General features: G+C 38.7%; 1 protein-coding gene across 3 annotated transcripts in view; it reads right to left on the bottom strand.

The window, feature by feature from the left end:
- Positions 1-530: 530 nt before the first annotated feature.
- The window catches only part of LOC134227358 (uncharacterized), a 62,508-nt gene continuing 35,926 nt past the window's right edge, over positions 531-27,112 (bottom strand). For all 3 annotated transcript variants that reach the window (XM_062708770.1, XM_062708771.1, XM_062708769.1), the window contains exons 2-7: positions 21,026-21,791; positions 4,064-4,272; positions 1,822-2,590; positions 1,476-1,756; positions 1,267-1,413; positions 531-1,151 (exon numbers count right to left, since the gene is read on the bottom strand). In XM_062708770.1, the coding sequence (XP_062564754.1) occupies positions 1,033-1,151; positions 1,267-1,413; positions 1,476-1,756; positions 1,822-2,590; positions 4,064-4,272; positions 21,026-21,408 (1,908 nt within the window). In that variant the 5' untranslated portion in view covers positions 21,409-21,791 and the 3' untranslated portion in view covers positions 531-1,032. The remainder of the gene's footprint in view (positions 1,152-1,266; positions 1,414-1,475; positions 1,757-1,821; positions 2,591-4,063; positions 4,273-21,025; positions 21,792-27,112) is intronic.

Raw genomic sequence — 27,112 nt, forward strand, 5'->3', positions numbered from 1 at the left:
TCATGCAATTTTCAGAGAGAACAATTCCCGCTGGTAGTTCAGAAGAATTTCGCGTGGTAATTTGGAAGCACATCCCGGAAAAGTTAAGAAAAGCAGGAAGATTTTAAAATCAAATTACACTTTGTTGAATACCGCCATCGGGGGTATAATGGGTCTGGGGGTGAGAATGAGTCATCGCTCTTCTTGGTCTTCTTGCTCTCAGATACATTCAATTTATTCTACAAGCATTCTAAGTACTTCAAACAGTGACCCATTCTCATCCCCATTTGACCCATTTCACCCTCAACGACGGTATACAAAATAGTCTGTTTGACAAAATTCATTAGTAGCTAAAAAATATGGTTTTCTGTCCACTAATTTGCATTTTTTTTTTCAAGTTTTATAATTGCAATAACTTTGAAATGGTTTACTCTATTTGTTCTTAGGGCCAAGTAAGCTTTATTTATCAGCGTCTAAGGCACGGAAACCCATCAAGAAAGAAAGAGGTGTATAGAGCCAGGTGTGTTGTGATATCTGGATATAAAAGAGTCTTTGTTTAGGAATTTGATAATCTCTATTCATCACATGGCTTAATTGGTTCAACCCTATTTTAAAACTAATGACTACTACTACAAACAGCAAATTTCAAATATATGCAAATCTAACTTCGTTTTACGTCATTGTTTGAATATGTTTGCCTTTCTCGTATACTATTTTCATTTTCTGTTGCTTTGTTTTAACAATCTGTAGATACTGATCTCAGGTAGCGATCGTACATATTTCGTGTGGGTCGTCCTGTGTTTTACTGTTTAGAATTACTGTTTCATTTTAAAACCATTTGGTTTGCCATTTATCGTACCGTAACAGGTAACTACATAGGTATGCCGCTTATAATGCTATTTCTCGATACATAATAAAAATAATCTTCGACGTTAAGAATTCAAACATGTTATTATTAAAACGCATTTCAACAAGTAGAAAATATTCTAGAACAAATATAATCATGCGCGATCGGTCGTCCAGTTGTGGTTCGATCGGCTTCGGTGGGCGTTTTCAGCTCACCTTATTGATCATTTTAACCAGCTCGGTGTACAGAATGCAGTTGCGGCTGCGAGGTTTACAAATTTCCCGATGGTCAAGGTGTACACCGCATACATCGCCTATGCCGGGATCTGTCGCAATCAGCGCGCCGTAATTGTGCATTGAAACATCGAGAAAGAAGGAGAATCAACTGAAGCGTGAAGCCCACTATTCGAAACATGCACGGGGAAACTGTGAAGTACTTACCGGCCGAGTCGATTCCAACAATACGAAGATACAAAACCGACATTAGAGTCAATGCCGTCTCCACGAAGCTGAAAACATCGATCTTGAGGTGGCCACCTTGGTATAAGGCTACGAAGCGACGATGCAATTCTAAGATGCTGGCGCAGTCTGTGAACATAAGAACCACTTATGATAAACCACTTATCATACAAATATATTAAATAGCTCACTTTTCTGTATTTCGGTTAACTCAACTGACTGTCGTAGCAGGGGTAGGTTGAAATCTGCCAGCGGAGAACCACGATGTGGTACCGAGTAGAAGAACGTGCCACGTGACGATCGCCAAAGTGGTTCCGCAGCCGGTCGGCCACTCTCCCAAGCATCAACAATGATCTGTTTGATAAAAATACCGCCCTTGGAATGGCCAACCCATACGATTGGATGCCCCTTACCTACTCCCTTGGAGATGAGCATGTCGGCCATCTCACGTGATCGGTCTACGAGATTGGAGCTATTTGGAATGATACTCAAATCAATTAAAATCAAACGTTAATCAAACCGTAATCAATCACTTACCGATGTCGCTTGGTGATCCACACCGGTCGCCACAGATACGGATCGGTAGTATAATTCATTGCGATAACCCGTACTCCAGGACAATCCAGTGGCAACCAATCGCCAGGCCAGCAGGGTGACCACGAATCGTCCTTCGTGACCTTCATTTTTCGTTTTCCATGGTGACGATTTTCCGTGTACCCTTGAGCGATCTTATGGGCACTTTCCTCCTCCATCCGTAACCTAAACGTAGGGAAGCTGTACTCCATGTCGTCCGCAAAGTGGATCTTGTCCGGTTCACCACACTCGTAGGTGAACTTCCGTTTGGCAAATCTGTATGAGGTTGAACGGAACTCATCGTAGCATTCATCTTCGTCGCTCCATTCTGCGGAATCTTCTTCAAACTTTGGCTTCTTTGACACGTGCGGCGGGGCAAAAAGATTCGAGCGAGAGTGGCGCTGTCGTTTCGGTGGCCGTATTGGAGGCTTCGGGGGACGTTCAAAGTGCTCCAGCTTACCTTCACTGTTCCAAAGACCCTGCTTCCAGGTGTTAACTAGCGAACCATGCAGACCGTGAATTAAGATGACATCGGCACGGATTGGCACACCCGCTGGAGGCTCGGTCAGTACGACCATTTCCACGCATTTTTCCGTTACTTCTCGAGAGCTAGCCCTAGCGTGTCTGAGCTTTCCACCAGTTGACAGCGATTCGGTTCCAGGTTCGATTGCACTCCGGGGAGAATCCTTTCGAAGCTTGATCACCCGCAGCAGAGGGTCAATCCGGTGGGCAACTAGAAGAAGAATTAGAAACCACGTGAGATAGGATAGTTGAGTGAAGGATTCATCTCCGTCTTCGCGGATAGGTCCTAATGAGGGAATGTTGCACAAGGACGATTTCTGCGGATCACAAAACGTCCGAATCATTCCGATTCCAAGAGTCGAATAAGAATGCCCACCGTTAGGATTGTCTTGCAGTTTGTGCCAATAGTTTAGATAGGCAGTGCAAAATAATGGATAGGACGTAACCGTGAACTAATTAGATTTTAGCTGTTACAGCTGACGTTACGGAGGTAGCGTGTCGAAGACTATTTTTGGTGGCGATATCGATTTTACATTTGAACAACCTTCGACTCGGTAAAGTTCAATGATTGCAATTTTTTTCATTAAAAAAAAGCACGTGTTGAATAGAAGGGCCTTCGTCATGGCCGTTTCTGTTTTATTTTTAGCATATAGTTGAAGAAAACCACCTGCCGATGAGAAAGATGGAGTCGGGATTTCAAATTGGTGGGGATTGAGTAATTCATGATCTTTAGAATAGTATTATTATCGAATTGAACAAAAACAAAATGTTTCACCTTTAAATTTTATCATACATGTTCGAGCAACGGTTTGTTGGAAATATTGAATCTATCAAAATAACTGGCCATTTTTCTGATGCCTAACTTGAACCAGTCTCTGTTTTCTGAAATAGATCTCAGATTGGACCAACTGGTCGTCTCAGGATTCGAAATCAGACGCCTTCACTCAAAATTCTAACGATCTAGTTGTTAAACAGTTATTCTACAGTACAAAATTACGATTTGTATAAAAAAAATCATGGGCAGTTACATAGCGCACATTCGTGTCTAATTGTAACTAATAAGGTGAACTGATCAAGCATATGAAACTGCGTATGATTCGAAGTTATTTTGCCACTTGACTATCGCTAAGTGCGAATAATTCCCAATTGAAGAGCTATGTACTGGCAAAAAATTGCCCACTCAATTGCGCTTCCATTTCTTACATGGCAACAAGTGTAGGTATGAAGTTGTTAATATTTGCTTCATCGCTTTACATTTGAAACGGGCCAATCTCAGATCTACGAAAAAAACTTGAAGACAAATACAGAAACATAAATAATGACTGAATTTTCGTCATTTTGAGCATTGCTTTTAATAAAATATTTGTTTACAGAATTAATATTGCCTCCATTCAAATGTTGGCATTTGATTTTGGATTGTGCATTATCGATTCCTTCAACTCACTATTTACAAGCCGTCTCTTCCGCATTGATGAACAAGTCAAGTGCTTAACTCGTTACGTGTGGTAGTAGGTCAGAGCATAGCAGTTTTGGTTTCCATTATATTCGAATTGTGGAATAATGTAATCACACTTCGTTCCTTTCCGCTGAAAGATATCGATTTTCTTCATCGGTGGAACCTACATAAGGTACCAAAAAGATATTCAACCTGTGGCGAAAGAATCCACCAATCAATCGCACTAACCTTGAACCGAGGACAGGCTCATCGAAACGGTGTTGGCGGCAAAGGCAAACAGCGTCGTCAGTAGGCCACGACTTTCGCGTATCTTTCGCATCAGCTGCAGTAGGCGGATCCCGCGCAGCCCATTCCATCCTCGCGCAAGACCGTGCCTCAGTGGCAGCAGCAGTCTGATCAGCACACTCAGAGCAACGCGGACTCGGCTGCTGGGAGATCTGAAAATGAGAAGAATGGTTTAGTATCGTGTCGAGGAAAGTGCATCCGTCAGAGGTTGATTGAACTTGAAAAAGGGTTGAACAACCGTTCAGCATGATATGCATTTCAATTATTATCAACTGAGAATCACCGATGTACACAAATATAGGAACACCTATTGGTTTATCTTATCTCAAAATCATAAAATAAGGCCACAATGTCATCAAATAGATTCGATAACTTACGTGCTCGCTCGTAAAAACCCGTCTGCCAGTAATAAATCTAATCTTGCGCCACATATAATTGGCATAGTGCACTATTCAGCATATTATTTCACTTCGGAATACCTTTTCAAAATGGTATTTATGATAAATCGGGACCGATTTGCGATTTATTCATTTTGTCAACAAACATTTGGAGGCGAATTCTTGCTAAAGAAAACAATTCATGAGAAAATCGCGCTGTGCATCCGACTGATTAAGCTTTCTTCTTGGCTGATCATACCATTTCGGTAAAAAACGGGACATTAAAAAACCTTGTGATAAAATTGAAGAGCTGTGGAAATTTAAAAATTTATGAGCTTAATTTTCATTTTGCGTGTAAGAAATTAGAAATATTTTAGATTCAATCATTCACCACCACAACATTGTATTGTATAGTCAGTCGTGGATAAATACTAAGCTACATATATTTCACTCTTCAAAGGGACGCAGGCTAAACACGAAGAACAGAAAATTAAGCATTTGAATTATTATTTAATAAAAAGAGTGGAATTTTTTAATTTTATTTTGATCTTCTCTTAAATATGCATTATGGATTTTATTATTGACCAATATCAAAAACTTTTCCATTTCTGAACAGTTTAAATTAGCACGCAACAGTCAAAGTATTCTGTCTAAGACCTCCAGGGGATCCAGATTTCATTTCAGATTGCCAGGAAGGGTAGGGTGATCATTAGAGTGATACAAATTATGACTTTTTTGCCCCCCGATGCCTAAACGATTGCATTTGCCATTTTAATAGTCCTCCCAAATTTTTAGCAAATTTGGATGTTATTTGATTGTGCACACGTTATTTGAAGTTTGTATGGAAATTACTATGAAAATCGACCTTTATGTGAAATACCGATCCGTGAGCTGGCCCATGAACTATTCATATACAATCAACACTTCGACTACATAGAATACTTCCTAAGCTGGAAGACAGTTGTTGTTGCGAAGCAATTTGTCGTTTGGAACGTGTCGAACGTTGTCGTTTTTACGTGTTAAATTTAATTTCCGGCGATTCAGTATTCCCTTAATAACTTTTCTTGAAAGCATCAAATCGTTTCGCACCAAAATCGACCTGTTTTCTTATAAAATTTTCTATGTTTCCGATGTACTCTTATGTTTTAAGAGCTTGATGGGATGCGTTGGAAATAGAGGTGTGCGTCGGTCCGAAAATTTGCGGCGGCGGCGTTTGTCAGAATTTTGGTCGGCGGCGGCGGCGTTTTCGGCGTCATGCCGAAAGCCATTTTAGCCGGCGGCGGCGGCGGCGTGAATCGGCGTGGAGATTTTTTACGATCATTTCTTGAAGATTTTCTTCTCCTTTCTTTTAGGATGTTTTCAAGACTTCAACGGAAGATTCTTTTGAATTTCTACGGAAAATCTGATAAACTTCTCCCGAAAATTCTCTGAGCTTCTCCAAAATATCCATTGGAAAATTATTTTCGTATTTTCCATGACAACTACTATGAAGTTATGAGAACTATTTGGAAATTTCAAAGAAGTACTTAAGAATTTCTAAGGAAAATTGTTTCAAGTTTCTACAGGAAAATGTTTTGAAAGTCCACGAAAAGTTTCTGTTGAGTATTATTTGAAATTTTAACAGAAAATTCTTCAAAGTTTCCGCAGGAGATTGCTCAAAATGAGGACATCAACATAAAAATTAAATTTCAACTGCAAATTGTTCGAAGTTTTTATAGGAAATTCATTAAAATTTGCATGAATTTTTTTAAATTTTCCACGGTGATTTTTTGCGAAATTTTAACCAAAATTAATCAGAACTTTAAGAGATTTAAAAAAAAATACGGGAAACCTTCAACAAAAAAAAAACAGTTTTTTCAAGGATTTTTCTTTGATTCCATAAAAAAATCTTAGGAAAATCAATGGGAAATTATTTAAAAAGCGTGGTTTGGTCTTTTATCACTAACACGTGGTTTGAAATGATCGTTTGGCCGAATAGGTTATAAGGCCGAAAATGTCGTTCGACCGTAATGGTTGTATGACAGAAAGGGCCATTTGGTAGAAAATGTCATTTGATCCAACGGCCAAATGTTGATTACTGGACGGGTAATACGGTCAAAAATATCCACTCGTTTGGCCAAATAATTGCGGCCAAATGGCCATTTCAGCTAAATTAAATTGTCGATCAGATGGGTTTTGGCCTAATAGTTTGTTCGGCCAAATACCTCTCGGCCTTTTGTCTATCGGCCAAATGGCCCTACCTGTCGTTTGACCGAAAGTCAAGAATAGCAGGTAAGACCAAAAGTCTTCTAGCCAAATTCCATTAGGCCGAATTAAACGTTTGTCCGAAACAGTATTAGGTGAAAATGGTTTGACCGAAAAGAACATTTGGCGGAAAACGACAAACGGAAAAGCCAAAAGGCTCATTAGACCGAATCAGTAATTTAACTGAAAAAGTTGTTTGCCTCAACAGCTTATTTAGCTGAAAATGTCATTTGGCCCAAATGGTCGTTTGATCAAAAAAGTCATTTAATGGAGTAGATCACATGGCCGAAAATGCCGTTTGGTAGAAATGGTCGTCCAAATTACCTACTTACCAGCTAAACGACTTTTTTTAGCAAAATGATCAATTCAACCGAACGACACTTGTCAAATGAACAAATTGCCAAATGGCAATGGCCCTTCCTAAGAAAAAGTTAGCCCCCTAGGATTTGAAAAGTTAGTTAGCAGTGATATAAATTATAAACATATAGCATAATGAATAGACTGGCCCAGGAAACAAAAAGTTGGCAAATTCTGAGCTTAATCAAGCAATCAGAACCAATTTCCAGATCGAATGAGTGTCAGAGGTGTATTTTCCTATATATTTTGACTGAAATCTCCATACAAACTTCAAATCAAATGCGCCAGCTTATGCAACAAGCGATTGAGCTGAAATTTTCAGAGATTGATTTTCTCACCAAAAAACACAATCCTGGGGGGTGCCCCGTGGAATTCGATAATATTTTTTTCTCCCCATTCTAGCTGGGCCAGTCTAATAATGAATTACTGAAAAAGTTTGAAGACAAAAGAGTTATCTCCCATATTCAGCCTATCATGTAATAAAATGAGTGGAAGGCAAATGAGCTTTTCTTTCATTTCTGAGAAAGACTCCTGTGTGGTAGTGAAATTACACCTGCTGTTATGAAAAGGCAATATCTAATTGATTTTAAAACATCAAAGTATGCTTGATATGAACAACAACTGAGGGCCACCAAAACATCAATCAAAGCAGACGTGATACTTTGCCAGCAGTCAAAGACATGTGGTCAACCATCACGGAGTGGAGTGACAGTTTTCCATCAGACTTCCGCTTGCCTCGCAGCATGATAATCCCCACAGATCCCATCAGTATCTGACAAGAATTCTCATTGGAATCTCTAAATAGTTCCTTTCAGAATAATCGAAATATTCCAACAGGAATCCAGACTTGTTTCGAAATCGTTCGGAGATTCGCTTCGGAATTCCTTGACAAATTGTTTCAGAATACTTCGATGATTTTCTTAAGAATCTCTTGAATATTTGTTTCGAAGTATCTCGACGTTTTGCCTCGGAATCCCTGGATGATTTGCTTCGGAATCTCTCGATGAATTGCTTCGGAATACATCGACGGTTGGCTTCGAAATTCCTAGAAGCTTAATTTCGGGCTCCCTCGACGATTTACTTTTGAATCCCTCCATGAATTGCTGTAGAATCATTTGACGATTTGCTTCGAAATTATTCAACGATTGGCCTAAATATACCTGAATGATTCCCTTTGGAATTTCGCTGGAGAATTCTTTACGGAATCTCTGGAGGATTGACACGGAGTCCCTCGACGATTTGCTTCGGTATCTTTCAACGATTTGCTTTCACATCCCTGGAAAATTTCCTACGAAATCCCTGAACATTCACGTTGGAATTCCTGGAGGATTTCTCACGGAATCTCTGGAACATTCCCGTTGGAACTCCAGGAATATTCTCTACGGAATTCCTGGAGGATTCCATTCGGAATCTCTAAAAGATTCTCATTGGAATCCCTGAAACATTTCCGTCAGATTCACTGGAACATTCCCGTTCAAATTCCTGGAATATTCCAGGAAGTCGAAATTCCTAAAGGATGGAGGATATTCATAAGATTCTCATTGGAATCCCTGGAACATTCCTGTCGGAATCCCTGGTGGATTACCTTCAGAATCTCTGGAGGTTCCCTTCGATATGCTTGGAACATTCCCGTCAAAATCCCTGGAGGAAAATTGCATTTTTTTTCATTTGAGATAGAATATTTATGAAATCTGTAAACATTTTCACTGACTACCAGTGGGAACCTGACGGCGATCCGTCACACATAATCCTTTCAGTGTGCGAGACAAAGTCGAGCGCTACTACACTTAGACAAAAGATATTTTAGTTACTAGATAAAGATTGTCGCTACTGTTCCCTTTGTTCTGCTGTCCGAAACATGTGTGGTACATACCTGTCAAATCGTATGGATTTTCCTTCTTTGACATTTAGCTCCCCTATCCTCGCCAGCAAAAGATGTTCCGGACAGCGACGACAGCGACAATCTTTATCTAGTAACTAAAATATCTTTTACTTAGACGCATAGCTATCAATTTGAGTCGTTGTAACAATCATTCAACGGCTAGTAAACAATCATTCTTTGATACTATGGACTACAGCAAAAAGCAAAAAGTACACATGCACAAAAGGGAAGATCCATAAAGTACGTCACGCAAAAATTGGCGATTTTCAAACCAACCCCCTCCCCCCTTCGTCACACTTTTTGTATTAAAACTCCAAAATTTTTGTATGAGTCGTCACGCTGCTCGGAACCCCCCCTCCCCCTAGGAGCGTAACGTACTTTGTGGATGGCCCCAAAAAGAATATGGATGAGTGTGATTGATCCGCAATTGCCGTAAGTGATTGAATCGTCTTTATCACATTACCACTAAGGTACCAATAAGGTGGTAAAATGTTCGAGAAGTTTTGAAAAGAAGCTCAAACTAGAGAAATAGATAAAGGGGCTATAGTCCACCACCCTCCCCCCATGGGCATCGGAACTAGTTACGCCAATGCGGAAAAATCTTCGGAAATTTCAATAAATTATCGAAATTTCCACGGAACATCCTGCAGACTTCTTTAATTTTGAATCGGCGTGGAAAATTATAGACCACCGGCGTGACAAATTTGAAACAGCGGCGCGCCGATGCAAAAATGCCGACGGCGGCGGCGGCGTGGCGCGGCAGCACACACCTCTAGTTGGAAAACGGTTTTGCAGAAAAGTTACTGTTTTCATAGTAATTTTCATACAAACTTCAAACTGCGCATGTTCACTCAAATTACATCCAAATTTACTAAAAATTTAGGAGGATTATTAAAATAGCAAATGCAATCGATTAAGCATCGGGGGGCACAAAAGTCAAAATTTGAATCACTCTAGTGATCATATTAATTTTTTCCAAAGAAGGATAATTCACCCGAATCGTAGCGAAAAAGGAGAACTAGAACATTTGGTTGAAAAGGAGGACATAAAAAAACATCGATCGATTTTAAGTTTTTCATATGATTGAGAATATTATATTTATTAGAATTTTGCACACTAAAGTTTATTGGAAGAAGTGTTGGTAAGTCGAGTCAAATACTTCTTTGCTATTTTCTACTATCTTAACATTAAATCTCCAGATCGAATATTTCAGACTCTCTTGATATTCTATACTAAGCACTTTCCGGAAATAAACTTCATGCACCATTTTTTTTACATGGGAGATTTTAAATCAACAGTGAACAAATGTTTAAAATAATTGAACCGTTTGTTTGAGAAACTGCAGATGTAACATTTTTGGTCAGAATGAGAGTTTAATATATTCAGAATCCAAAAAATATGTATTCTGGCAAAAAAACACGAAAAAAGTTTGTTCAGGAATGTATGATTTTTTTTTCGTTTGTCTGAGAAACTTCATATGGGCACGCATTTTGCACGCACGCTTACAGTTTTGATTTGATTTCGCTAAAACTATTTATCTGTATCGAAGAAATCGAAAGATTCGATTTTATTGAGAAAATTATTTTGAGCTTTTTAGTGGAATGTCATCACTTGTCATAACTCATAAAACGAGTTTGTACCATCCCATTTAAGTCTAGTCAAGTACGAGACACTGAAGTCGACCTTACTGTTGAGGTCGAAATACGTATCTGTCAAGGTACAATCAAGTGGTGGAATTAAACGGTATTGTACAAGCTCGTCTTATGACAAGTGAGTTTTTTGTTGTTTTCTCGAAATTGATTTTACGTGAACTCTGTCTAAATCGATGTTCTGTAACTTGATATTTTCTCTTACTCGATGAAATTCGAAGTCCCTTGAATTTTGGACACTTCGTTACCTCCGTATGTCGATATCTCCATTACCTGATATTCTCTAAGTCGAAGTAATTTCCCAAAGCATTTTCACCTCGCTAACTCGATGTTGTCAGAATCAGTTCACATGCACAATATATACGATGTCGGGCCATTTGACCGAAAAGTTAAAACACTTATGTACACTTAAAAAAGTATTGAGTATGTTGTAGGAATTACATGAAGTATGAATAGTGTAGTGAATAGTGAATAGTAATAAGTGAAAAGTAAAATGTGAGAAGTGTCAAATGGGAAGTAAGAATTGAGAAGTGAGTAGTAAGAAGTAAAAAATTTGAGAAGTGAGAAATTTTAGAAGTGGAAAGTGAGAAGTGAAAAATGACAGGGGAGAAGTAAGAAGTGAGAAGGGAGAAGTGAGAATCGAAAAGTAAGATGTGATAAGTAACAAATTTGAAGTAAGAAGTGTGGAGTGAGAAGTGAGAAAAGAAAAGTGAAAAGTAAATTGTTAAAAGTGAGGAGTGAGAAGAAAGAGGTGTGAGGTGAGAAGTTAGAAACGAAAAGTGAGAGGTAAGAAGTTGGAAGTGAAGAGCTCGAGAAGTGAGAAGTGAAAGGTAAAAAAGTAGTAGTGAAAGTAGTGAAAAGTGAAGAGTGAAGTGAGAACAGAGAAGTAAACGGACCGGAAGTAAGTAGTGAGAAGTGAAAAGTGTGCTGAAAAATGGAATTTAAATTATTCTTTATTCCTTCTCATCATTCCTTTTCCTTCCTTCCTTTGGATGAGATTGAAATTACAATTTCTCAATTACTTGGATTTACATCAGTTCAAGGAATTAAAATGAAAAAGAAATCTCACTCTAATACTTTTCAGAGGGATACTTCTCAAGAATTTTATTTCGTTCACATTAACAGAAGTGAACTAAATAATATGAAAAGTTTAGAAAAGCCCTGCATTATGCCCAATGTCCGTATTACATGGAAGCATGTCCTCAGGTCTGGGTGAAATTTACGAAACCCCACTCAGTGTCATAAGTGCCAAAAGTGGGGTCATGGAACTAAACATAGCCACATGGATGCTGAATGCATGATTTGTGGTGGAACCTCCCACGTCAAGGACGCTTGCCCTGTGAGAGAAGATTCCAATAGATTCAGTTTTTTTTTAAATTGGCACATTGTAGACCTGTGCGTCGATTGAAATTTTACCGGCGGCGGTGTGATAGATAATTTTCAGCCATCGGCGGCGTGGATCGGCATACACTAATTTCAAGCGTAACGAATTCTCTGGAATTTCTTCAAAAGTACCTCAACAAATTCCTCAGGATTATTTTCCACGAGTTCGACGGGAAGTTCATCAAGAAGTTCCTCCAGATATTTCTTCGGAAGTACCTCCAGGAATTCTTCCAGAAGTTCCTCCAGGATTTCGTTCGGAATTCCCTCCAGGATTTCGTCCGGAAGTTCCTCCAAGGTTTCGCCCGAAAGTTCCTCCAAGGTTTCGCTCGAAAGTTCCTCCAAGGTTTCGCCCGAAAGTTCCTCCAGGATTTCGTATTAAAGTTTCTCTGGGATGTCTTCCGTGAGTTCCTCCAGGATTTCGTCCGAAAGTTTCTTCAAAATTTTGTCCGGAAGTTCCTCCAGGATTTCGTCCTGAAGTTCTTCTAGGATTTCGCCCGAAAGTTCCTCCTGGATATCGACCGGAGATTCGTCAAGGATTTTGAACGGAGGTTCTTCCAGGATTTCATTCGGATGTTCCTCCAGGATTCCGACCGGAGGTTCCTTCAGGATTTCGTCGGAATTTCCTCCATCCGTCCAGATTTTTTCCAAGATTTCGCGCGAAAGTTCCTCCAGGATTTCGACCGGATTCAGGATTTTTTACAGGAGGTCATCCAGGATTTCGTTCAGGAGTTTCTTCAAGATTTCGTTCGGAAGTTCATGCTGGATTTCGTCCGAACGTTCCTCCAGGATTTCGACGAGGTTTCTTCAGGATTTCGTTCGGAAGTTCCTCCAGAATTTCGACGGAATTTCTTCAATTTTGACCGGAGGTTCCTCCAGAATTTCGTTCGGATGTTCCTCCAGTATGTCGTCCGGGAATTCCGCCAGGATTTCGTACGGAAGTTCCTCCAGGATTTCGTCCTAAAGTTCTTCTAGGATTTTGCCGGAAAGTTCCTCCTGGATATAGTCCGAACGTTGCTCCAGGATTTCGACCGGAGGTTCCTCAAGGATTTTGAACGGAGGTTTCATCCAGATTTTGTCCAGGATTTCGCGCGAAAGTTTCTCCAGGATTTCGACCGGATGTTCCTCCAGGATTTTTTACAGAAGTTCATCCAGGATTTCGTTCGGAAGTTCTTCCAAGATTTCGTCCGAAAGTTCCTTCAGGATTTCGTCCGGAAGTTTCTCTAGGAATTACACTGGAAGTTCCTCTAGGATTTCGTGTAGAAGTTTCTCCTGGGTGTCGTCCGAAAGTTCCTCCATTCAGGATCTCGTCCTGAAGCTTCTCCAGAATGTCGTCCGGAAGTTCCTCCTGGATGACGTCCAAAAGTTCCTCTAGAAGTTCCTCCACAATTTCGTCTGGAAGCTCCTCCAAAATTTCGTCCAAAAGTTTTTTCAGGATTTCGTCCGAAATTTCCTCCAGGATTTCATACGAAATTTCCTTTTAAGGCTCAAATTACCGTCATCCAGTCGTTGACGAGAAAGACAGCCACGTGCTCGTACCACCCCCCAGTAATAAAACTACCCACCGATTAGAATGCGCAGTCTCCAGCTGGATTGGGGCAGTATTTTTGTTTCAAAACTACATCATCCAATAGCGAAGACATCACTATATCCGGTGGATGCTTCATTTGGTTGTATATCGCTTTAGTTTTTAAAAAAACTGCCTTTTGCAACTTTTTTTCCCCAGAGGGGAAATCGACGATTTACTCTCACGCTCTTTTATATATACATATGGGTCATTCCATATGAAGTGACCGAGAAAAAATGCAAACGTGCAATCGACTTTCTTAGAATTGAATGAAATTTTGACCAATTGTTTATGTATAAGTTATACCCCAAAAACCAAAATTTCGTGGTGATTGGACCTCCCCACGATTAATAAGACCATCCCCCTTTTCGGACAAATGTATGAAACTCATCATATTGTTTTGTACATATCTCTGGAACTGTGAGGTCTATAATGAATCTAAGGTAACCATTCGAAAGAAGATTTTTCAAGGAATTTATAAAAAAATAATTTGTTGATGTGCAGTGTTGCCAAATGAACAATTTTTAAGTTTTTGTGTGAAAAATGCATTTTTTACCCAATGAGTATATTTTTATTCAGAAAATAACCTCACCAGCGTGTTCCTTGACCATTTTTACATTGGGAACGCTTAAAACCCCGAGGTACTATGTTCCGATTTTGAGATACAGGATTTTAAAAATGAAAAGTCCTTTTTTCACTGTGAACATTGTAGATTTTTTTACTGATTTCCGAACATACACACATATACGCATTGACACATACATAACACACATACACAGCTCGATTGGCTGCTTCCCCACTTACAGCATTGCGTTAGAAATTTATATGGAGATTAGTATGGAAAAATGTATTTTTTTGCATTTTTGCTCCTAGCGGCTTTATTTTATCGTTAATTCAAACATCTGACTCAATACTGAGAGACGCTAAAAGAGTTTTCTGAAGAATAAGCATTGCTGGAAATATTACAACACTTTGAAGATTGATTATTGGAATCATATGCAAGAAATCAATGTTTCTGCCAGCACTATCTGATCAACTGTCCTTACTATGTCTGAAACTCGATTATGCATATGTACAACATGTGATAGATTTAGTTCGGAAAAGGTATTGGAGGTAATCGCCCCTTCTGTGGGCTTTGATCCCGCTGTCCTGGTTAGACGGAAAAACCATTTCTCTTTCCGGAATTTTCCATTAAAAATTAATCTGAATAACTACAATTTGTTCCTCAGCACTAAAAGTAACACTCAGTTGAATTATTGGTACACGTAGTTTGGCAGTTCTGGTAGAATAAACAATTTTGCTTCGTCGTTCCTGCAAGGCTCCTTCTTCTTCAAAGATTTTCGGCATCCTTAGGGTTAACTATTAAAAATTAAAACAATATGTCACATGGTTTACGAAAATCTGAATTCTCTAGGAGTAAAAAATGCAAAAAATATAGCGAATATTGGCCGTCAAACAGCAAATATTATCCATTTATTTTCAAAATACAGCAAATAAAATCATTATCTCAAAGAAGACCATTTTTATGATGTTTGTTATTGGTCTACTATTTGCATACTTTGATAATATACACAATACACAGTTGACAATTTTGATTACCTGGTGAGTGAGAGAGTGCTCATGGCTATCGTCAAATCACATTTGCGTGCTGTGAAGTGTGGGTTTGATAAAGTAGTAGTAAGATAAAAACTTCTCGTGGATTCTGCTCTAGTGGACTAGTATTGACATTGAGGTCTTCTTCTCCCTTTTATATAGCTACAAAATACGTTTAAAAATTGCATCCAACGTTTTTCGCCATTTTCAACCCTCTTACCCTTACCCTCACAAATAGTCACAAATCACTAACCCTCTCCTTCTGTACGTACAAGTACCATTTACATAATGATTTGCCTTTTCATACATTATTTTTCCATAATAACATAGTGAAAGTCTACTTCCTTATGAGCTAATTTATTTTTACCTCTCTCGTACACTAAGTGTACCGAAAGTCTTTATGTTCGCTCCAAAAACAATATTTTTATAGAAGACGGGAGACCCATAGTGTTGTATACCAATCGACTCAGCACAACGAATTGAGGTGATGTCTGTGCGTGTATGTATGTGTGTGTGCGTGAAAAGGTCTCATCCACTATTTAGGGGCTTGTCCTTAACCGATTTGTTCGCACCATGTTGCATTTTACGGGAAATCTTGTCCCATTGTTTCCTATTAAAATTTTACTGGTTGGGATTATGGGCTCGAAAATTATGGTCAAAATACTATTATTATACTATAGGCACCATTACCGCTAGGTAAATTAATCAGGGTTTTTTAGATGACCATATCGTTTCTTTTGTCGTAATTGCCTCTCGTATGTATTTCCTTTGTTGTTTTTTAGAAAATGTTTGTTTCACGGTGATGAAATTCTTGTTTCATTTCTATGTCCCGTAACAGTAATGAAACAAGAACTTCATCAATTTTTCCTTATCGTCATAAATTTAATATTATTCGTTTCCTCCCTACTGTGATACTGTATTCCCTAATCCAGATTGAAACACGAGTCTTTCGGTTCACTTAATCTAACGTTATTTTGTAAGAATAAAATAGTATAAAGATTTCGGCTCCGTAACGCTCAACGGCATATGAGCCGAGAGCTTTCGAAATTAATAAATGTTTTATAAAATTAAAAAAAATCTTTCCATAGCAGGTGAAATAATATAGTATCTATGTGAGTAATAGTTAATAGTACGCTCTACAACAATACAGAAAAGCTATTCCTTCCAAAGTGACTACGTTGCCAAGTACATTATTTTCTATTCAAAGGCTCAAGTTACATGTTTTACAATTTATTTGAAGAAAACAATATCTTCGAATTCCTGGCAATTCGATAAAAGGTAAAGGTTCGGTATGCATAACACAATCTTATGTGACTGATAAGTTCCATATGAATCATATAATATTCAGAACTCCATAACTCGAGAACGGCTCATAGTACCTTGGGGTTTCGAGTGTTTCTTATACAAAATTTTCTGGAGAACACGATGCTGGTGTTATTTTCCAAATAAAAATATACTCATTGGCAGAAAAATACGATTTTATACTTAAAACGCAAAAACAATAGAGTTGGCAACACTTCTACTCAAAATCGATATTTTTCTCAAAAAGTTTGAAGAATTCTCTTCAAAATGCATAAAAAAAAAAGTTATTTGTAGCTTAAAAACTGTCCGAGATATGAGTTGTTCAAAATATGATTTTTACAAATCGTCAAAAACGGGGGGTGCTCCCATTTGCCGAGGGGTTGTCCAATCATCAAATAAATTTGGATTTTTATATATAATCGATAGATAAACAAATCCACGAAATTTGATTAAAATCGGTGAAAGTCGATTACAAGTGGTTCGGTCACTTGGTATGGAATGACCCATATGTAATGCTACGTACACACCAGTCAAGCAGTTCGACGAACATTGACTCCACCCCCAAGAAAACGCTTCGGTTGCTGCTTTGTTGGAACGTGTGTGAAGTTGTTCGAACAATTATTTGACAGTTGGCGGCTCGGTTGGAAAAAATTAAAACGGTTTGATTTTGGTTTGAGTTGTCGGGGGTGGAGTCAAGGTTCGCCGAACATGTTTGAGCATTTGTAGTGAAGTTGCACAAACCCCATATATTTTTTGATGGTTGGTGCTTCGGTCGTTCGTGTGTGATACTGTTGGTCGAATAAATTGGTTGTTCGTGTCGCTGTTGGTGAAACTTGACGAATGTTTGAATAAACGAGAGGTGGAGTCAATGTTGGTCAAACTGCTTGACCGTGTGTACGTTCCATAAGAGACCGTGAGAGTAAATCGTCGATTTCCCCTCTTGGGAAAAAATGTTGTCTGAAACTCGATTATGCATATGTACAACATGTGATAGATTTAGTTCGGAAAAGGTATTGGAGGGTAGCCGCCCCTTCGGTGGGCTTTGATCCCACGACCCCAGTGGGATGGTTGCATTCCCGGTTGCATCCCCGCGGTACTGAAGGAAGTTTTCGTCAGTATCAGAATCACGAACGCTCGTCGGAGAGCAATGCTGTAGACACGTTGGCGTCAGAAGCAGTGAAGTGGTATTCTCTTTCAAAATTCAGATTGTATTTGTTTGTAATTGGAAAGGAAAATTATTGAATCGGTTTTTCTCAGATACACTATAGGAGGTAGAGCCGAGACGAACATACATCCAAGTGCAAATCATAATCACTTGGCGACGCTGCAGAAGTTTTTTTCCATGGATGGCAAATCATCTGACGTTGATGTCAGAGTAGACAAAAAAAAATATCTTTCAAAATTCTGATTTTGCCTGTGATTGGAAAGGCGCATTGTCGGTTCGTCTCAGAACCATCATTTCACAGGAGGTTGAGTGTGAGTGACGAATTTTCTGTCGTCAGATTCCAGAAAAACTTTATGCGATTAGAAAGACATATGAGCTTACCCAACAAGTATTGGAGGCTGATAAAGAGCTTATTTCGCCACAATTTGGCTTGTTCAGCTAAAAAACTAGCTTATTCAACTTAAATTATTTGTTGGGTAGTAAGACGCCTGTGGAGTTTTATCCATCCGATAGAATTCCAATGTCTTTGTCATTGAAATTGTTGTTACCTCTTCTTGAAAACTCATGATTTTGCCTTTCTGGAATCTCTTAATTGTTTTTCTGGAAAAAGCAGAAAATCCCCCAAATTACCATTCAAAGCTACAAAAAGAAATGCTTTCAAAATATCTGGATCGATATGATACGTAGTAGGGGAACTGTTCCGATTTCCATCTCACTGTACATATATCAATCTCATCGCTAAACAAAGAAATACGGCACCAAATTCGTCGCTTCTTTTTGTCAACATGCGTGCTCACTGCTGAAAAAAATCACAAAAATAATAAACAAACCAAATTTATTTCCATTGCTTTGTTTTTGGTGGGATGGAGATAGGAGCTATGAAATGAATTGGCGAACCGTTCCCCTATTTGGCTCTCACTTTTTCGGAAGGATTCTTTTGATAATTCTTTCAGAAAGGTCATGCATCTTTAAGAACTATGAACACGATAGGTTTAATTTTTTTTTATTTCTTTATTAAAGAGACTTTCAGCCCAAGGCTGGCTCGTCTCGTAGTAGGTTTAATTAAATATTCTCGCAAAACTCTGTAGTAAACTTTAAAATACATAAAATACTTGCTGAGAAAACCAATTTTAAATCAGGATTTTTTAGAAATATGCCGATAAGCTAAGTATCCTGTGTTCCTTAAACATTTTTTGCCTTTCTCGTATACAAAGTATACGTAAAGGCTATATGTTCGCTCCAAAAACAAACTTTTTATAGGAGGCTCGGAGACCCATAGTGTTATATACCGATCGACTCAGCTCGACGAATCGAGGTGATGTCTGTGTGTGTGTATGTGTGTGTGTGTGTGTATGTGTGTGTATGTGCGCAAAAGTTTGCAAAAAGTCTAGCCCACTTTTCAGGCACTTACCCTTGACGGATTTGCTTGCAACAAGTTTCATTCGACGCAGAATCCTGTCCCATTGTTTCCTATTGAAAATTGACCCGATCGGACTATGGGCTTAGAAGTTATGGCCAAAATACTTTTTTTCACATAAAAGTACATACATTAAAAAGTATAGCTTATTTTTTGAGCACTTATCCTTAACCGATTTACTCACAACAAGTTGCGTTCGACGAAGAATCCTGTCCCATTGTTTCCTATTGAAAATTTGCCGGATCGGACTATGGGCTCAAAAGTTATGGACAAAACACTTTTTTTCATACCAAAAGTGCGTAGAAATTACTAACTCGAATTAAACGAGAAAGGCACCATCACCGCTAGGTGGATTAATCTGGGTTTTTTTTCAAAATTTTATGCTTTGTCAATATCGAGACCATATTGACAGTTCAGTATACCACAATGTAGAATTTTCTTTATCTAATAAAAAGTTTAGAAATTGTATTTGTTTTCTTAGTCTGTTATGTACTTCTATTATTTATTCAATCAGCATTGCATCAGCATGGATCCACTGTTCCACTGGCGCTGGAGAATCAAGGGAGCGTACTTTTTTCGTGTTTAACATTCTTATCGTAAGATATAAGAATTGTTTGAAGTTCGGAAATTTGTTAAAATAGATTCATTGTTTCGTAGAGAGAGATGTGAATGAAAAGAACTCATTCCTGGCCTATATATGATCAGAGAGCTAGATAAGTACAATATTCATGCAAAGTGGTAAAAATTCTAGGGGGGCTAATTTAGTTCTAGGTGGGGCTATAGCCCCCCCTAGCCACCCTGTAGTTACGCCAATGGTTTAAGTTTAAAACATAGTAATTCCTACATAGTTCGATTCAACAAGATGAAAAATCGTAACTGCCAGGTAATTGAAATACATTAATGATAACTAAAAATGTAACATAGCAAATAAGAATGATAGTGAAACTCGGAGCACCTAGTCTAAGAGATGAATGCATGTATTAGATAATTAGCAAATAATTTTTCCCCAAGCCATTTTCTGTATTGCTCAGGCAAGCACAAATGATTTACTGATGCTTTAATCAATGAAAAATTTGATTTACTCATGCCTTTATCAATGAAAACGATAGAAGACTTGTGAAACAAATAACTCAGTGTCGACTTACTTTTACTTATGAATCCTGTACACCTCCAGTGGTGCAAAGGGCCGACTTGAAAATGTCGACATGCAGTTAAAAAGCACTTAAGATTTCGCAGATTTGCATTGTTTTAAACTTAATTTAATCATGGATTCAGCCCTTCATAAGTCGATATTGTAGAAGCGATTGAGTCATGAACATATAAAGAAGCAACTTTGACTCGATTTTTAACGAATCATCTTTAATTGATAAAAACATAGAATTGCTGAATCAGTTTTCTTCTTTGTCGACCCTATTCATTTAGTGCCCTTGTTTATATTAACGTTTTTCTCTGAAAATGTGTTTTACTGCTAAATCAATTTAAAATGTTCTGTGAATATCGGAAGTTGACAACGCACATGCATGTGTGTAAAATTGAGCTGACTAAGAAAAGAAAAGTCCAAAAACCCTTTGAACTCTACATTTGATTTGACACATTCATATAATTTAAAATGTACACCCAACCGGCGGTTGTTAGATTTTCTAACAATTCTGTATAAGAATCTACCAAAACCTGTATAAGAACTGGGCATATGCGAAATTGCTAGATTCTTATACAATTATTGTATAAGAATCTAACAATTTTGTAAGCTAACATTTGTTGTATAAGAATCTAGCAATTTCGCATATGCCCAGTTCTTATACAAGTTTTGGTAGATTCTTATACAGAATTGTTAGAAAATCTAACAACCGCCGGTTGGGTGTTTGTTCACATGTGACGCAAGCTTAATGTCCGATTAAAAAAGACCGGAAAATATCACATTCTGTCAAATCCAGCATCAACAAGTTAATTATCCATAAAATATCATACTCACTGCACCATGACGGCGAATCCATCTGCTTTGGCGGTCATTTCCATCTCGCAATCAGCGGTCCTCATGATGAGCTGGTCCTCCCCGGTGCCGCTTGCCGCGGAAGTTCTCGCCGCTGTTGCCGCCGTCCCGATACAGTGGCTGAACACCGTTTCGTTTTGCTGCATCGTGCTGCTGGCCGTTATGGAAAACTGAATGGCATTTTGGTTTCGACCGCAATCGTCAGCGTCGCCTTCTTGACACTGCAATTCGCCAGAACAGAACAATTTTTGCATTCCCCTGGTCACTGCGTCCGCCCGCGTTGTTTGTTGCTTTCTACCCCGATAGGAGATACTCGCATGGAAACCACTTGACGATTGGTCATTTTCTAATTGACACTCTTCCATCTCACTGATTTTTTCTCATTTGAAATAACACCCCCGCTTATTTTTCCTGAATTTATATCACAGAAATTTACTGACACCTCACCCACGATATTGCGTCCATTAACTTCATCACATTGCTCATGTAGCTTATCACACTCCTGCCTTCACAATTCGAATGTAGGAACTTTGACGCAATTCTTTCTGATCACAGTAACTGTTCTTGTTTGCGAACCACTTGCGACGATTGGTTCACTGATTTAAGAAACTTCGCCTCTCTCGGTTTGTACTCCACTTGCGACGTAGGACAGGCGCCATTATTGCTGTTGACGGTCAATCGTGTAGCCTCTATACAGTTGAGTTGTTGCTGCTGCAGTTATTGAAGATGTTAAACAAGCTTGATTGATCTGTAATTGAGGAAAAATTATGGGATCGGTTAACAAATGCACTGGGAATAGCGTGACTATTATTTCTCATTTAAAGTGTTCAATTAGAAACACGGGAATAACAAATCGTTACAGGGCGATGCCATCAACTGTTGGCCTAATAATAGGTGTATTGAAATTATAGTTAAGTGTTTGCTGATATTGTATTTGGCTGGACTAGAAAGATTTTTTCATTTTGTGACAAAACCTTACTGTATGAATAGAATGATTGAATCCCTTATTTATATTACTATTAACAGTTCATTAATTTACATAGTATACTAAGAATACCAATATGTAACTAGGTAGCTAAAACAAATTAAGAGCTTGATTCCTTGATCCCTTGAAAATGGAATTGAAAAACCAGGAAAAAAATTATGTTGTTTATTGTACCGCCTATTATGAAAACGAATGTTTTCACGGTTTTTTAAAAAGCAAGAAATCTCGCTTAACTTTTCAAAAGGACCCAAGTAAATTTTTTTTATGAATTAATTTGAATAGCGCAATCAACAGAACAACATGAAAGCTTTTGATTGCAGTACTCAAATTAATTCATGAAAAAATGTTACTTAGGTCTTTTTGAAAAGTTAAGCGAGAAATGATAGGGACACGGCAGGTATTTTCGTCTGTTCGTCATAGTCTCGAAAACCAATAAAAGAGACGCTTTTTTGTAAAACTCTTCTTCTTCTTCTTCTTGGCATTACATCCCCACAATGGGACAGAGCCGCCTCGCAGCTTAGTGTTCATTGAGCACTTCCACAGTTATTAACCGCGAGGTTTCTAAGCCAGGTTACCATTTTTGCATTCGTATATCATGAGGCTAGCACGATGATTGTAAAACTCATACGTACCAAATCGTAAGCTCAGGAGAAACGTTCTGCTATAGTGGAGTTCTAGCAAATGTACGTTGCTTTCGTTGGTTTTAGCCCCTACGACGATGGACGGAAATACCTGCCGTGTCCCTATCATACGAACTTTTTTGCAAAAAAAGAATTAAAAAAAAAACATTATTCGTCAATAATCATACTGTAGAAAAAAATCATTCTCATATTTTTCTTTCCAGCTACACAACGCTTTTATATTCGTTTCTATGGAAACGAACAAATGCCAATGAAAAGACTCCTCACGTCACACTGATTGATTAACTTTTATTTATTCTTGAACCAATCAATGCTCAAGTGTCGTAGGTATAGGAAATCAGGCCGGTTCGCTCGCGTATGAAACAAATTCATTCATATCTTGGGGTTCTGTGCAGCTGAACTGCCGCATTTTACATCAATTGATGCGAGCGTGCATGTTGAGGGCTGATATAGCGAGGCATATACAGGATGCGTTAATAAAAAATGCCAAAGCCATTAACTTGAAGGCAGAACGATCGGCCGGTCATGACATAATTTGTTCTGCTTTGTGCGGTTAGCAGAACGATCGCCCGATCATCGAAATGTTGTTCTGCTTTGTGCTGGTGAGTAAATTAATTAGAAAGTGAAGATGCAGTTCGCGTCAGTAAGCAGAACGATCGGCCGGTCATCGAAGATATTGCTCTGCTTTGTGCGGTTAGCAGAGAGATCGGCTGGTCATCGACAATTTTGTTCTGCTTAGTGCGGTCGGTAATTAAAATAATTAGTGTTCGTTCGATTATTTATTGAATTGATCAAACTACACGCTATACACAGCATACCGTTTACCAAAACGAACCCTGCCACAATACCTACTCCATATATCCAACATCCCAGTGATTTCTCGTGGAAGTGCAGATGACTCGTCGGCTTCTATCAAAGAGAGTATCATGTCAACATTTTCCTACCCATTCCTTAATTGACCTGCATTCGGACACGGCCGGCGCTGGTATTGCTTATTTTTGGGTCACCAGTTCTTACACATTGAAGATGATGTTAGTCCCTGTTGGTTCTTTGTGTAATTACAGCTGACCTGGCAATAATGGAGTAGCATCCGTGGGCTGTCAATCATGCTCATGCTCATGCTCATGCAATGCCAAAGCCATTAACTTGAATTTTGATAGTAATGGTTGAGAGTTGAGTACATGTGCTTTAGATTCGAAATAGAATAAATATGTTGCTATAAATTATCTGATCTATTTCATTAGAGTGATTAGAGTTCAAGGCGCCATAAATATCTTTGCCAAAGTCGACCTCAAGAGATATTACAAAACCGTGCCAGAAATAGAAATCTCGTTCCAAAATCGTCATTTCGGTAGTCACTTTGAGGATTTTTTAAAATACTGCTTCAGGGTTTTTATTTTGTGGAGCATGTCGATACAGTAAATTATAAAAACGCATCTCAATCTACCATCGACAGGACTTAAAAGCAGATTCGAATTTGGTAGATTTGTTGAATACCTTGATTGATTTAACTGTCATATAAATAATGTTTCTCATGATTGATTGAATTCTGTGTAAAGGTGAGATTCCGAAATGTCAAACGCCAAAAATTAGATTACTAGATTGAAAGAATTTTGATCCCCATAAGACGTAGTAAGAATGTGTTATCATAGATTAATTAGTCTTTGGTGTTATGTTAGTAAAGCCTTTTGGAGTGGGAAAGTAATTTCTCAAAGAGCATAACAAGATTGTGGGCTTCGTGGCCGTGCGGATAGCGACGTCAATTGTCTATACGCATGTGCTAGGGAGTGCGGGTTCGATTCCCGGCATAGTAAGTAGAAAATATTTCGTGTTTGAAAAATTCTCCACTGGTCCACTGGGTGTTATGTGACCTGTCCGTTGTCTCATGCTAGGTGTTAAGTGTTCAGTCTGTACGACCTCTGGTCGAAGACGGTGTTTCTATCTTAAAAAAAGAGGTACCTTAATGTATAGTGACCACTCATCGGGTGGACGACAGTTTCATTTCTTCCTCAATAGTAATGAAGCACACGCAAAAAAAAGGTTAATGAATTCGTGAACTAACAAGTTCACGGTGTATCTTTTCGTGAACAACAGTCACGAATTCGGGAACACAGTCACGTTTTCTGGAACGTACTGGAAAACGTGACTGGTGTTCGCGAATCCATGAATTGAATCACGGTGTATTTTGGCTGGTTCACAAATTCGGGAACGCTTTTTTTTGCGTATAGGGAGACATACATCATACCAACTTCTACAAAAGTTTAACGATATGCCGAGCGATACAAAGGGCTCTCCCAGCAGCGTTCGAAGCAACCATTAATCAGTACGTGCTGATTACTATAAATACAAGAATCACTATAAATTACTATTATTACATGACTAACTTCGCTCACTATCCGTTACGCTGGAATATGGATACTCTGAAGTAGTGCGTAACGGTGTAAATCCGGTCACATCGCCAGGCTTGGTACAACACTGAAGCTGACAATATCACCTCCCTAACCCCGAATCCCAAGGTGTCAGGCGATGAATGGCCTGGGAGGTGAAACAATTAGCCAGGTAGTTAACGGAGCCTGTAATGCTGGTGGTGCAATACGGAGTAAGCTCTACCACACTGTGCTCTAGTTCTAGTTCTTACTATTCTTGTTAATATTAATGAGTGATGGTCTTAAGAATATGGAAGGACTATAATTTGCTTTTAGATGTCCCATCTTTTGCACTATTTGGATGGAGTCAATGGAGTAAATTATAAAAACGTAACTCAATCTTAGGCTGGTTTCGAAGCCGAAGGCTGGTCACGAATCTCCAAGCTCCAGAGAGCTGATTAATTAGGAAAGAAGCGGATACGAATTTGGTGGATCTGCTGAACCCTCTGACTGATTAGAGCTCTGTGTAAAGGTGAGATTCTGAAATGCCAAACGCAATGAAATCTGATCTCTGTACAAAAACGAATTCGGAACTTATAAAAAGAAGTAAAAATACAGTCGATTCTCTACATCTCGATGTTCTATATCTCGATATCTCTCCCTATGTCGATGGTTTCTTCAGTCTCTTCAATCTACATACATTTGGGTGTTTTACATCTCGATAACCTCCCTATCTCGATATCTCTCTATCTCGATGGGTTCTGATCATATTTTATTCAGTATTCACTCTCCTTTATGTATATATGTTCAAATTTTTAGGCTACTAGACCATCTTTGGACAATAACAAATACATCAACAACAGGAAACGACATTTGTTTTGTTGTCGTTTTTCATAGCAACGAGCTTTTTAGGATCTAGTACCTATTTCAATTTTACTTCCATTCCTCGATCTCTCCCTATCTCGATGATCCCTTCAATATCGAGATGTGGTACCGATGCAGGGTCAAAATCAGTATTATCTCGCTTATTGATGATGCCAAAACTGATTGAGGGGCGCGCCTTTGAGACTTGGTACAAGCCAGGAGCAGTAAGACAAGGGCCTTGTGGGGTCAAAATCAAGACATTTTGATAGAATTTTGATCTATTAAAAAGTTTGATAATGGTTGGACACCAGTATTTATGGCGCAATTGCTCTTTTTATTTTTTACTTTGAAGCTCTTTTTACTTCAACCAAGTTTTTGAAATTCCATACAAAAGTTACCATTTCGGGAGAGCAGCCAACAGCATATTTTCTTGTGGCGCACGGCAGGAAAGGAGCGATGAGAGCGGTAGAAAGTCCGTCAACTTTGTATCTAGCGTGACACTAGAAAAAAGCATAATCTTATTTGTGAACACGAGAATACCAAATATATAAATTGAAATCAAATATAGGAATTTGATGAGATAAACAATCGAAAATAAATAAAACAAATAAGACAAATAGAACAAATAAGCAAAATAAAATAAAAAAGACAATTAAGACAAATGAAGCAAATAAAACAAATAGGACAAATAAGATAAACAAGACAAATTCCTACGGAAGATCCTCCAGGTATTCCTCCAGAAGTTCCTCCGGAAGTTACTCCAGGAATTCCTCCGGAAGTTCCTCCGGAAGTTCCTCCGGAAATTCCTCCAGGAATTCCTCCGAGAAATCCTTCAGAAGTTTCTTCAGGAATTCCTCCTAAAGTTCCTTCAGGAATTACTCCGGAAGTTCCTCCTGGAATTCCTCCGGAAGTTCCTCCAGTAATTCCTCCGGAAGTTACTCCTGGAATTCCTTCGGAAGTTCCTCCAGAAATTCGGAAGTTCCGCCAGGAATTCCTTCGGAAGTTCCTCCAAGATTTCCTTCGGAAGTTCCTCCAGCAATTTCTTCGGAAGTTCCTCCAGGAAGGAATTCCTGGAGGAACTTTCGAAGGAATTCCTGGAGGAACTTCCCAAGGAATTCCTGGAGGAACTTCTGAAGGAATTCCTGGAGGAACTTCTGAAGGAATTCCTGGAGGAACTTCCGAAGGAGTTCCTGGACTAACTTTCGAAGGAATT

Source organism: Armigeres subalbatus, chromosome 3 (assembly GCF_024139115.2).
Source record: "Armigeres subalbatus isolate Guangzhou_Male chromosome 3, GZ_Asu_2, whole genome shotgun sequence".
NCBI classification, from domain to species: Eukaryota; Metazoa; Arthropoda; class Insecta; order Diptera; family Culicidae; genus Armigeres; species Armigeres subalbatus.